General features: G+C 38.0%; 1 protein-coding gene across 5 annotated transcripts in view; it reads left to right on the top strand.

Annotated features, from left to right (window-relative positions):
- Positions 1-13,591, top strand: part of LOC127434482 (TRAF2 and NCK-interacting protein kinase-like) — a 94,335-nt gene that overhangs the window by 15,586 nt on the left and 65,158 nt on the right. For all 5 annotated transcript variants that reach the window (XM_051687298.1, XM_051687299.1, XM_051687296.1 and 2 more), the window contains exon 2: positions 8,402-8,467. In XM_051687298.1, the coding sequence (XP_051543258.1) occupies positions 8,402-8,467 (66 nt within the window). The remainder of the gene's footprint in view (positions 1-8,401; positions 8,468-13,591) is intronic.

Here is a 13,591-nt window from a genome sequence, read left to right as displayed (position 1 = left end):
GCTGAAAAACAAGTTTTCAGCTAATGACCCTGCATCAGTGTGGAGTGGCATGAAACAACTCACAAATTACAGGACTCCTACCCCCAACCCTGTGGTGGACCAACAACTGGCTGATGACCTGAATGTGTTCTACTGCAGATTTGAAAGGCCCAATCTCACACCCCACACCCATTCTGACCTTCAATTCACATATACACCAACACCTCCTGCAACCCCCCCTCCTCTCCCCTTCTGCTACTCAACCTGCACTTAAGATCTGTGAAGATGATGTGAGCCGCGTCTTTTGGAAACAAAAGACGAGGAAAGCTTCAGGCCCAGACGGTGTCTCACCTGCCTGTCTGAAAGTCTGTGCTAACCAGCTGGCCCCCATCTTCACACAGATCTTCAATAGATCACTGGAGCAGTGTGAAGTCCCATGCTGCTTCAAACACTCAATCATTATTCCTGTCCCAAAGAAACCAAAAATCACAGGACTTAATGACTACAGACCTGTCGCCCTGACGTCTGTGGTCATGAAATCATTTGAGAGGCTGGTGTTGGCCCACCTGAAGAACATCACTGGACCCTTTCTAGATCCTCTTCAATTTGCTTATCGAGCAAACAGATCTGTGGATGATGCAGTCAACATGGGATTGCATCATATCCTGCAACATCTGGACAGACCAGGGACATATGCAAGGATCCTTTTTGTGGACTTCAGTTCGGCTTTCAACACCATCATCCCAGGTATACTCCAGAATAAATTACACCAACTCTCTGTTCCCATGTCTATCTGTCAGTGGATTACCAGCTTTCTGACGGACAGGCAGCAGTTTTTGAGACAGGGGAAACTCACTTCCAGCACCTGTACAATCAGCACTGGTGCCCCCCAGGGATGTGTGCTCTCCCCACTACTCTTCTCCCTCTATACCAATAACTGCATCGCCAAGGACCCCTCTGTCAAGCTCCTGAAGTTTGCAGATGACACCATTGTCATCTGCCTCATCCGAGATGACGATGAGTCTGCATACAGAAGGGAGGTTGAACAGCTGGCTGTCTGGTGCAGTCAAAACAACCTTGAGCTGAACACGCTCAAAATGGTGGAGATGATTGTGGACTTTAGGAGGAACACCCCAACACTAAACAGCACTGTGGCAGCAGTGGAGTTATTCAGGTTCCTGGGCACTACCATCTCACAGGACCTGAAGTGGGAGACACACATTGACTCCATTGTGAAAAACGCCCAGCAGAGGTTGTACTTCCTTCGCCAGCTGAGGAAGTTCAACCTGCCACGCTGCTGATACAGTTCTACTCGGAAGTCATTGAGTCTGTCCTCTGCACTTCAATAACTGTCTGGTTTGGTTCAGCTATGAAATCAGACATCAGGAGACTACAAAGGACCATTCGGACTGCTGAGCGGATTATTGGTTGCCCCCTGCCCCCCCTTCAAGAACTATACACTTCCTGATTGAGGAAAAAGGCTGGAAAAATCACTCTGGACCCCACTCACCCTGCCCATTACCATTTTGAACTGTTGCCTTCTGGCCAACACTTCAGAGCTCTGAGCACCAGAACCGTCAGGCACAGGAACAGTTTTTTCCCTCAGACTATCCATCTCATGAACAGTTAAAGTGCCCCATTGAGCAATAACTATGTGCAATACACGTTTTCGTCTTTTTTATATTTATCCAACACATCCACCTCTTCTGCCATTTTCATTCCACTGAGGAAAAAAAAAAAAAAAAACATTTGCACTGTACATAATAGATAACAGATTTTTATTAAATTTGCACTATGTATGTGTATATGTATGTATGTGTGTGTACGTATGTGTATAATTATTTTGTATTATTATCTATGTCTTGCTGCTGTTTTTGTATTGTTGTACGCTGGAAGCTCCTGTCACCAAGACAAATTCCTTGTATGTGTAAGCATACTTGGCAATAAAGCTGATTCTGATAGTTAAACTATGATTACTGTAAAACAATGATTTTTATTCAGGGCAAACCTGTTGAAGTGTTTGTTACCAAATAGCGTATTCTTACTTTGGATTTAGCAGTAATATAAAAAATTTCCGTGACCCTAAAACCGTGATACAAACTGAATCGTGAGAAATTTGAACCATTACACCCCTAATACAGACATGTCTGAACCTGAACCTTTATTTCCGCCGACAAAGTGGTTGAAGTCCGCCGTCTAGGATTACTCTATGTTAAAGACCCACAAGGCACCATCAATGTTGATGGTTAACCAGTCTGTAAAGTTTTTCGCAAAAAAAAAAAAAATAAAAATATTGTCGGCTCAGGCGGGAAACACTTAGAACCTTAAGCACAATCTCCGTGAGCACCATCCCACGGAATTTGTGGGGATGAATGTAAGTGGAAATTCAGTAAACAGGATAATAAATTATAGCCCGTTTTATAAAAACACCAGATTCAGTGTAGTTTTTCATGATTTGTAATTATTAGGTAGGCTAAAGTTATGTTTACGCTTTCTGTCACATTCACAAATGCTGCAGACAGATATAAGCACTCGTTCAACATTACGATGTGCCAACTGTTTGTTCATTCGCCTAAGTGCAGCGCAACAGTAGGCCAACAATGTGTTTGATACTACCACTAATAATATGTTTTACTTGTGAAACATAGTACTAAATAGGGTTTACAAAGTGAATGGCTTTTGGTGTGCAGAAAATAGACTGTATTGGACAAAATGCCAATAAATAAACTGCAAATGAACATTTTTAGTAGGTATTGTTTAGAATTAAATAATCATAAATGCAACAAGTTATTGAACGCATACAAATGCATAACTGAAATGTTAACCTGGGCAGTAATCATTACAATTCAATTTCATAAACAATAACAAAATATTTTAGTTATAATCATCTGACTACTGTACATGTTGCTTTTTTTTTTTTGTTTTTTTTTTTTGTTTTACCTGTTCATGATTTGGTTTTTTTTTTTAACCTTGTAAGATTAAGAGTGTCCTGATGTTCAAGATCAAAAGTTAAAGGATTAAAGTTGAAGAAATCCAAAATAAAGTTCAAGAATTGGTTATAACTGAAATATTTCTATGTGTTTCAGACATATTTCTTAACTAAATGTTAAACTGCTAATAATATTGTCAATTCAACTTAATACCGTGATACCGTAATACTGTGATAATTTTTGTGACTGTTATCATACCATGAAAATGTCATTGTTACGGAGCCGAGATGTGGAGTTGAACCCAGATGCATTTTATTGCACAACTCAGGAAGAAACAGAGAAAAACAAGGAAAAACCACAGATTAAATCAGGATTCGAGGTAACAAAGATAAATGATGACCAACTAGTAAATAACACTCAAAACTAGAATTCAAAGAAGAGCTGAACACACTAGAAGCAGGTCCAAATGAGACTAGACAAAGACTGAGGGAAAGTGGTGAGACATTTATAGTGTCCTGGTTGATGGTTTGATGGGGAGCAGGTGGAAGTAATTAATAATCAGGAGAGTGAGAAGAGTTTGGAGGAGCAGAGGCTGACAAGGGCATGACAGTCATACCATTACACCACTAAATCACACTGGGCCATATAACCAACATCTTAATGTGTGAAACTACTGTAAAAACACTGAACGAAACCCTTTTTTGTGGTATCGAAATCGCTAACGAGAATCGTGTAATTTTACTGGTATTTTTGGAATTATTGGTTATTGGTAAAAATCTATGCCGAGAGTTGCTGATAAATAATTTTTCCCATCTTTTTTTATTTTTTATCAATAAACCTCAGTTGGTGAAATATACAAAACTCTTCATCTGGTGAATATATAGGCTATGAATAGCTTCATTTAGTAAATACTTACTTACTTTTAGTGCATTGTCATTTCAAAATAAGGGTACCTGGTGTTTTTTTGGGCTTGTTTATAATTAAAAATTCCAGTGTTACGCGCCAAATCTTAATTTTTCTGGTTATTATTGGGATTTTGGTTGCACAATAAACTGCTTTTGGGATATTTATTTTGGATTCTTGTAGCCTCAATGTCTGTGCCCGTTTTAATAAGAAAAGATTAAGATTTTTTGGGATTTATTATTCTATACATCGATTTAAAAAAACTACAGGCAGATTAACCGTTATCAGCCTTTTCTACCACCTTAGTTACCTGTATCGCAAAATCCATTATCAGGTCGACCTCTAGTGTGGATAAATGCCTGGTTATAGCGCTCTTCATCATTTGATCATCATTTGATGAATTACTGCTGATCAAAAGAAAATGTAAACAAAAACATCCAACCTGGTCTCATAGAATCACGTTCTTTCAGAATGATTTTTACATGGCTTGTTGCTCATCACTAATATTTATGAGATCAGGCTAAAAACACTATTTCCAATAAAATTTTATTTACCCCCTGCTTTCCGCTGGCAGTAATAGCATGATGTTAATCACACCATGCAAGTAAATAGCGCTAATTTTTGTAAAAGAGGTGCAAACTATAATGAGCCTAATTTACATAGAAAAGAGGCGTGCTTGTGCCGAAAAGTCCGACAAACACTACTCATGGCACAGTGCTAATTCAGCGCTATTTTAAGTGGTTGGTTAAACTTGATTGCGGGTGGTGAGTAAATAAGATGCAGATTTTTGCCCTGAAATACAGTGCAAAAGTAGTGTGGCTGTTAACTGACTGTGCCAATTTGTTTGGGATGGTAAACACCCCTTCACGGAATTCCCAAAATGGATAGCATATGCATGATTCGGTAAATCCTTACTCTCTACAATGCATGGATTATAAATTTCTCTTTAAAGACCATATATTTTTGCAGTCTTACGTCAGAGTCACAGGAAAACACTGTGCAGGTTCAGGCACACTTACTGACAAAGAGTTACGTAAGATGGATATGCACATGTTTATTTTGAAAACAGCTCAGGAAGAAGGTGTTCCTGCAGGTACTGTGGCGGTGCAGGTGTGTAATTTCGAGGGGGTCATTAGTCAGTCTGGTATTCAGGCAGGTTTTAGAGCAGCAGAGAGATTGATGGGGTTTCTGCTTGCAACCAACAGCTGCTTAGCAAACGTGGTGTGGAGGGTCTCTGTCTGAACACACAGCTCTTATGTGGTGTGCCTGACCTAATTCTTCCCACACAAACTCTGTGGCTGGGTGTTAAAAGTCATGCTTTGTTTTAAGAGTCCGGCTGAGCTGAGCTGACTATAACTGGCTCCCACTCTGTCAGACCACTCAGCTTTTACCCAGATGCTTTTAAGTCAGTCTAAATTCATGTTTATTTCAGACAATTTTTCCAAGCCAGAGCATTTGGTCCTGGCTCCAAATTAATGATGTACCTGTCAGTTTGATTTTTGATATTATAGTATAAGAAAAGAAACAGTACAAATCTGTGATGTATCAGATGTTATTATCATAGTACATTGATATACCATGGAGCTTTATGATTGTCAGAATAATTTTCTGTGGTACATTATGGTACATAAAATGTATTACCATGTTATATGTCCATGGTATTTCCATGGTACATGTCCAAGTAACCGTGGTATTGCCATGGTACATGTTTAAAACACCAGAGTATTACCATTGTACATTGTTGTACTGCAACTGCTTACAAAAAAACGTACTTACTGTGGTGGTACCTTGGTACAGTTACGGTAACAGATGGTAATACCATGGGACTGAATGATTGCCATTTACCATGGTATGTGTATTTCCATTTACTATGGTACATACGGTACATACACAATACGATGTTCTTTTTTACTACAATGCAACCCCTAACCAATAGGTACTGTGGTGGTACTGTAGTCCAGAAATGGTATCAGATGGTAATAGCATGGTTCTGTATGATTACAATAGTCAATACCATGGTATTTACATGGTAATCTGAGGTACTTAAAAATTGAGGTTTACCGATACCAATAACTAAGCTGGTGGAAAAGTCTGTTAATTGACTAATAGGCCGATAGTAAAAAAAAAAAAAAAAAAAAAAAAAAAAAAACAAGAGGCCAAAATTAATAAGCAGTTTATTGTGCAATAAAGTTCCCAACAATAACCAGAAAAGTAGGAGATTTGGTTCACGTGGGACCTTTAGCTACGAACAAGCCCGCAAAACACTGGGGACTCTTAATTTGAAATGTCTGTGCTCCCGGGTCACAAAAATACAGAAGGGAAACAAAACATGCACTCTTACAATCATTCTCAATGTATTACAATAAAAACACTGAAGTAAACATTGTCATAGGTTAATAAATACTGTATGAGCAGTAAAGGCCCAGGTATACTTCGTTTTTCCGTGTTTTGGATTGGCTCGCGCCTGGTCGACTGAGTATACTCTTCTGACCGCGAGCGAATACGAACGCGTCTGACGCATGCCCACTACAACTTCTTTGTGATACTCTTTTAGTGGAGTCAATGGCCGCCACATGTGCTGATGATGCGCACAGAAGATATCCGCGTCTGCGGCCGGCGCGTGGTCAAGCTGCGTGGACTAACTTGTGTAGAAATTTACGTCACGTGTACTGTGCGCAGAGCGATCCGCAACACGGGCGTGCGAAGTATACTTTGGCCTTAATTCATCAACACTAGATCATCATTCGTAAGTAGCAGTAGTCATGTGACACAACAAACTTCACGCGTAGTCAGTAATTATTTTTATTTCACCTCTAAAGGCCGCTGTTATACTGTAGAGAACCAAGCACTTCTAACTGTAGAACTCTCCAGTGCCAAAAAAAGATGATTAATAATAAAAATGCAGATAAGCAATTGTTCCAAAAAGCAACTATCGGTGCCGATACACTGGTAAAAACAATATATCAGTCGACATCTATTTTTTGATATCATCTAAGTTATGATATTAAAATAGTACCATCTCCCAAACACCATAGTACTTTTCATGAGACACACCCTGTCCATTCAGTAATTTTAAATTATCTTATATGTTCCCAAATTTGTTCTTCCCACACTTTCCACCACGCACATCCCTGACTCTTTATTGTTTTTGTAAGCTGTGTGTGTTTTTGGAGTTGGTGCAATGAACCATATTTAATAAATTACACCTCTGGTGACATGAATGGCAGCTATTGTTGGATTACCATGGCAACATGTGTTGCTTATTGTTCCAGGTGTGTTGCATTATTTATTGATGTGCTTATTTTCATGAGCATCATGCTCGTTGGAGTAGAATTTAACTGACAGCTCTGAAAACTGCCTCAGTTTTATTAAATGTAAATGACTTGTAAGAGTGATTTGACAGTCTAGTGCCTTTGTTTTTTTTTTACTCCACACACTGCAGTGTGGTTTATCAATAATTTTTAAATAGAATCACGCCAGACAGGAAGAGATTAAGTCTTTAAATATTAGTTCTCGCTCTAACAATATGGGTAAACATTACCGATGGTAATCAGCAGGGACCTGGCGCTACGATATTATGTGGATATCTTTATATTTGGTTAATTGCGTTTAAAAACTGTAACAGTATACGGTGCAATCGTTTACACACTTGTTTCTCATTCATCATCATTCAGTTTGCTGCTTTGCGCAACTTGCAAACTTCCTGCTTTACTTCATCTTACAGCCATCAAAATAGTACAGAACGTAGGAATGTCAGGATGTCAGGAAATAAGCAATGTGAGGGAAAAGCGTACCTTAGTTTCAGCACATTTATCATTACACAAACCCTTGCAGTCCAGCTTAAAGAAGGATCTATATGAACATCCTTAAAAATTAAACAAGTTGATGACTTGTATTCTTAGATTTTTCTGAGTTAACAGTTGGTCAAATATATATAATTGAGTGTTCAGTGGTCTAATGCTGCAATGTGTTTCGTTTTTTCGCACATTTGCTCTCAGTGATGCTCAATCTCTCTTTATCCCCAAAATACTAAATAGAAAAATATCACAAAGTATCGATTAGCATTAGAATATCAGTATGGTATTGTGAGTTAAACTGTGATTAAATCGTGATACTTTGAAAATAAACAATTTTAGCAAAGTTAGACTGCAGTTTTACCAAAAATGCAGAACTATCTGCATAATAGTACAATAACACTTGGTACAGGAAGTTCAGAACATTATTGAGATGTTTGCTGTATGAGAACAGGGATAAGTTCCGGTTGTGTTTTGATTGTCAGGAAATCGTATTTGTAGATTTATTTATATTTGCCTGAATACTTCGGTTCCTCATAATTTGTCTTACTCATGAGTTAGTTTCAAAGTTCATTTTATGGCCTTTGCTCATTGAACCCATTAATGGGCTTTTATGTTAAATGTTCAAACAGATATTTAACCATAATTGACATGCTGTGTTAGGCCTACTGACTGCAGTATCAGTCTCTGTGTTTATGATGACCTCAGTGTTTACAGTATGTGTGATTTTCCTTGATATCTAATGACAGGGACAATGCAAGCTAATCTTTTCTTCTATTATTTCTCCCCCCTCAGGACCCTGCAGGCATATTTGAGCTGGTGGAGCTAGTGGGAAATGGGACATATGGACAAGTATATAAGGTAAGTAGTGAGTTAACGCTTAATGGGATTATAAGACTATCCCTTACAAATATTTACCATGGTAACATAGTTTTCTGTCAAAATGTAATAGTTACTGAACTTATTGTTGGTGCTACTTTGATTATTACAATTTCAGCCTGATCTTATGAAATTTACATGCTGCATAACACGTTTGGCTGCAGTTTTCCAGTGAAATAACCAGTTGGGGGCGCCAAAAGCGAATAAAATGGTGTCATATTCAGACAAGGTTTTACGGTGAATTTTAGATGGAAGTTAAATGATTAAAACATACCTCCCTAACTCAAACTTTTTGCCTGACTCTAACCAACAGCGCTCTGAAATATACAGTGCCTGATTTCTTCTGTTTTTGTCTGTCTCATACTAAATTGTTTCAAAGATTCAAGCAAAATCTAACATAAAACAAAGGCAATCTGAGTAAACACAAAATACAGTTTTTAAATAATAATGTTATTTGTTGAACAAAAAAAAAGTTATCCAATGCCAACTGGGCCTGTGTGAAAACGTATTTTCCCCCTTAGTGGCTAAATCCCCAAATCTACGAAACTGCATTCATAATGGGGTTCAGCTAGACTAGACACACCCAGGCCTGATTACTGCCAGCCCTGTTCAATCAAATCAACACCTAAATAGAACATTTTCAGTGGCATGAAGTTGGCTAAAATGCCTCACCCAGTAGCACACTATGCCAAGGTCGAAAGAAATTTCAGAAATGATGAGGAAAAAGGTGATTGAAATACAAAAGTCTGGGAAGGGTTACAAAGCTATTTCAAAGGCTCTGGGACTCAAAAGAAACACAGTGAGAGTCTTTATCTCCAAATGGAGAAAACTTGGCACAGTAGTGAACCTTCCCAGGAGTGGCACGACCTTCCAAAATTCCTCCAAGAGCACAGCAACGGCTCATCCAGAAAGTCACAAAAAAGCCAAGGACAACATCCAAGGAACTGCAGGCCTCTCTCGCATCAATAAAGGTCACTGTTCATGACTCCACTTTCGGAAAGACAGTGGTCAAAAATGGCAACCATGGAAGAGTGGTGAGGCGAAAACCACTGCTAACCCAGAAGAACATTAAGGCTCATCTGAATTTTGTCAAAACACACCTTGTTGATCCTCAAAGCTTTTGGGAGAATGTTCTGTGGACTGATGACTCGAAAGTGGAACTGTTTGGAAGACAGGGTCCCACTACATCTGGCGTAAATCAGACACAGAATTCCACAAAAAGAACTTACCTACGGTCAAGCATGGTGGTGGTAGTGCGATGTTGTAGGGATGATTTGCTGCTTCAGGGCCAGGGTGACTTGCAATAATTGAGGGAAACATGAATTCTGCTCTCTACCAGAAAATCCTAAAGGAGAATATCCGGTCATCAGTCCGTGAGTTGAAGCTCAAGCGCAACTGGATTATGCAGCAAGACAGTGATCCAAAGCATAGGAGTAAGTCTACCTCTGAATGGCTCAAAATAAGCTAAATTTAAGTTTTGGAGTGGCCTAGTCAAAGTCCTGACTTGAACCCAATTGAAATGCTGTGGCAGGACCTTAAATGGGCAGGTAATGTTTGAAAACCCTCCAATGTGGCTGAACTAAAGCAGTTCTGCAAAGAAGAATGGGTCAAAATTCCACCACAGACTGATCTCCAGTTATCGGAAGTGTTTGGTTGCAGTTGTTGCTGCTAAAGGTGACACAACCAACTCTTAAGTTTAAGGGGGTAGTTAGTTTTTCACATGGGTGATATAGGTGTTGTATAACTTTTTTACTTCAATAAAAAAATTATATATATTTGAAAACTGTATTTTGTGTTGCCTTTGTTTTATGTTATATCTCGTTTGAAGATCTAAAACAATTTAGTATGAAAAATACACAAATGTAGAAGAAATCAGGAAATCATTTTCACAGCACTGTAAATAAGACATTAAAAAAGACATCCTTATCTAATCAACGCTTAAACATAACCAATAGAGTTTTAAAATGCAGAAGCAAAATGTAAAGCACGTTTTCTGAAGCAGCCACATCATTTCATGTCGCTTCTATGATTCTATCGTGTTACATGTCAGCTTGAGATCATGGCTGGACTTGAACTGCGGTCATCCAACTCAAAGTTGAACGCTCTATGAGGTGAGCTACTGCGCAAGCTAACCATCTTTGAATAAGTGTATATATATGTAGTTGGGTCTGTCATGTAAAAAGGTATAGTTTTTCAAAAGATGTGAGTAAAAGTGTCGATATCATAAAATAGCAGGGTCTGAGTAATAGAGAGAAAAATATGTATTTATAAAGTCCTAATCAGCCATTAAAGTCATGATTTGAGTGAAAGTGAATAAAACACACAGTTGCTGTTGCGCCTTTAGTGTTCATTTCTCCTGGAAACGGCAGGGAATTGTACCTGGAAACGCGTATAACAAATTTTGCACAAATGTATATAGAGTCACATTTTCATTATGAGACCAGGTTGCACAATTTGGACAAAACCCTAAACCTAAGTATTACAAATTTCATAAAGGCTAACAATTATGGAAGGACCAGAGCCACATCGTGGGACCAGAATATTATTAAGACTTGGGAGTTGAGCGCCCCTGACAATATTACCGGTTGTCCCCCCATGAAATGGTTCCGTAAAAACCACTGAGAGCAGCTTAGCAACCATATAGCATATAGCATGGATTATGGTATTTTGTCATAACTATTGTTACCATGGTACATTTTTGCAAATATCAGACAGATAGTTCAGAGGTGTTTTGTTTTTCCCTCAGTGTTTTTACTTGAGAGTTCCACCCGGTGAGATGTTCCCTCTCCCTCTATAGAGAGATTTGCACATACCTGTTAGTTCCTCTCTAGAGTTCTTGCATTATTTTGTGTGGTATTTCCAGGCATGTCAGGACTCATGTGTTTTCTTACACTTCTTGCCATTTCTCTGAAAGATCCTTCACCCCTTCTTTTACACTCTTAAAAACTATCAATTGCTGTATTTGGGCATATACATAAGTACATATTCAAATTTCATTATGATTTGGGAACATATATGATATATATATATATACATTTGAAGTCAGAAGTTTACATACACTTAGGTTGAAGTCATCAAAACTCATTTTTTTAACCACTCCACAGATTTCATATTAGCAAACTGTAGTTTTGAATGTCGTTTATGATGTCTGCTTTGTGCATGACACGAGTAATTTTTCCAACAATTGTTTACAGACAGATTGTTTCACTTTTAATTGACTATATCACAATTCCAGTAGGTCAGAAGTTTACATACACTGTTAACTGTGCCTTTAAGCAGCTTGGAAAATTCCATAAAATTATGTCAAGCCTTTAGACAATTAGCTTCTGATAGGAGGTGTACTGAGTTGGATGTGTACCTTCAAACTCAGTGCCTTTTTGCCTGACATCATGGGAAAATGATAAGAAATCAGCCAAGACCTCAGAAAAAAAATTTTGGACCTCCACAAGTCTGGTTCATCCTTGGGAGCAATTTCCACTGTATTCACAGGCGGCCACAAGTTTGGAGTAATGTAGAGATTTTGCAGTTTTGGAAGGAAATTGGTACTTGAATTCACCAAAGTGGCATTCAGCTGATCACAAAGTATAGTCAGGACATTACTGATGTAAAAAACAACACCATCACTATTTGAAAAAAGTCATTTTTGATCAAATCTAGACAGGCCCCATTTCCAGCAGCCATCACTCCAACACCTCATCCTTGAGTAATCATGCTAAATTGATCATTTGGTACTAGAAAATCACTTGCCATTATATCAAACACAGTTGAAAGCTATTTGGTTCGTTAAATGAAGCTTAACATTGTCTTTGTGTTGCCACAGTATGCAATAGACTGGCATGTCTTAAGGTCAAAATTAGGCCAAAAATGGCAAAAAAGAAACCGCTTTTTCTAGAAACTTGTCAGTCAATTATTGCTTTGAGGAATGAAGGTTATACAGTGCTTGAAATTGCCAAGAAACTGAAGATTTCATACAAAGGTGTACACTACAGTCTTCAAAGACAAAAGACAAATGGCTCTAACAAGAACAGAAAGAGATGTGGAAGGCCAGATGTACAACTAAACAAGAGGATAAGTACATCAGAGACTCTAGTTTGAGAAATAGACGCCTCACATGTCCACAGCTGACAGCTTCATTGAATTCTAATCGCTCAACACCAGTTTCATGTACAACAGTAAAGAGAAGATTTAGGGGTGCAGGCCTTATGGGAAGAATTGCAAAGAAAAAGACACTTTTGAAACAGAAAAACAAAAAGAAAAGGTTAGAGTGGGAAAAGAAACATACATTGAACAACAGAAAATTGGAAAAGAGTGTTATGGATCTTAATTCCATTGAGCTTTTGTGGGATCAGCTAGACTGTAAGGTGTGTGAGAAGTGCCCGACAAGACAGCCACATCTATGGCAAGTGCTACAGGAAGCGTGGGGTGAAATGTAATCTGAGTATCTGGACAAACTGACAGCTAGAATGGCAAGGATCTGCAAAGCTGTCATTGCTGCATGTGGAGGATTTTTTGATGAGAACTCTTTGAAGTAGTTTAAGAAATTCTGAACATTTTTTTCAAATTGTAATAGTAATTTTTCACGTTATTAATGTCTTGACTGTACATTGTGATCAGTTGAATGCCACTTTGGTGAATAAAAGTATCAGTATCTTTCCATAAGAGCAAAATCTGTACATTATTCCAAACCTTTGGCCGCCAGTGTATATATGTATGTGTGTGTGTGTGTGTGTGTGTGTATATATATATATATATATATATATTGCAATTTTGTAGTAATTTGAAATGTATTTATATATGTGCAAGTGTCTTTTATTAAGAAAACCATACATGAACATACATCTGCATTATATACACTACTGGTCAAAAGTTTTGAAACACTTACTCATTCTTTATTATAATTTTTTTCTTCACATTTTAGAATAATAGTAAAGTCATCAAAACTTTGGAATAACATAAATGGAACTATGGGAATTATGTTGTGACTAAACAAAATCCAAAATAAATCAAAACTGTGTTATATTTTAGCATCTTCAAAGTAGTCACACTTTGCCTAGAATTTGCAGACATGTACTCTTGACATTTTCTCAACCAACTTCTTGAGGTATC

The sequence above is a fragment of the Myxocyprinus asiaticus genome, chromosome 44, assembly GCF_019703515.2.
Source record: "Myxocyprinus asiaticus isolate MX2 ecotype Aquarium Trade chromosome 44, UBuf_Myxa_2, whole genome shotgun sequence".
NCBI lineage: Eukaryota > Metazoa > Chordata > Actinopteri > Cypriniformes > Catostomidae > Myxocyprinus > Myxocyprinus asiaticus.
The sequence above is the reverse complement of the archived record's forward strand: the minus strand, read 5'-3'. Positions and strand labels throughout refer to the sequence as shown.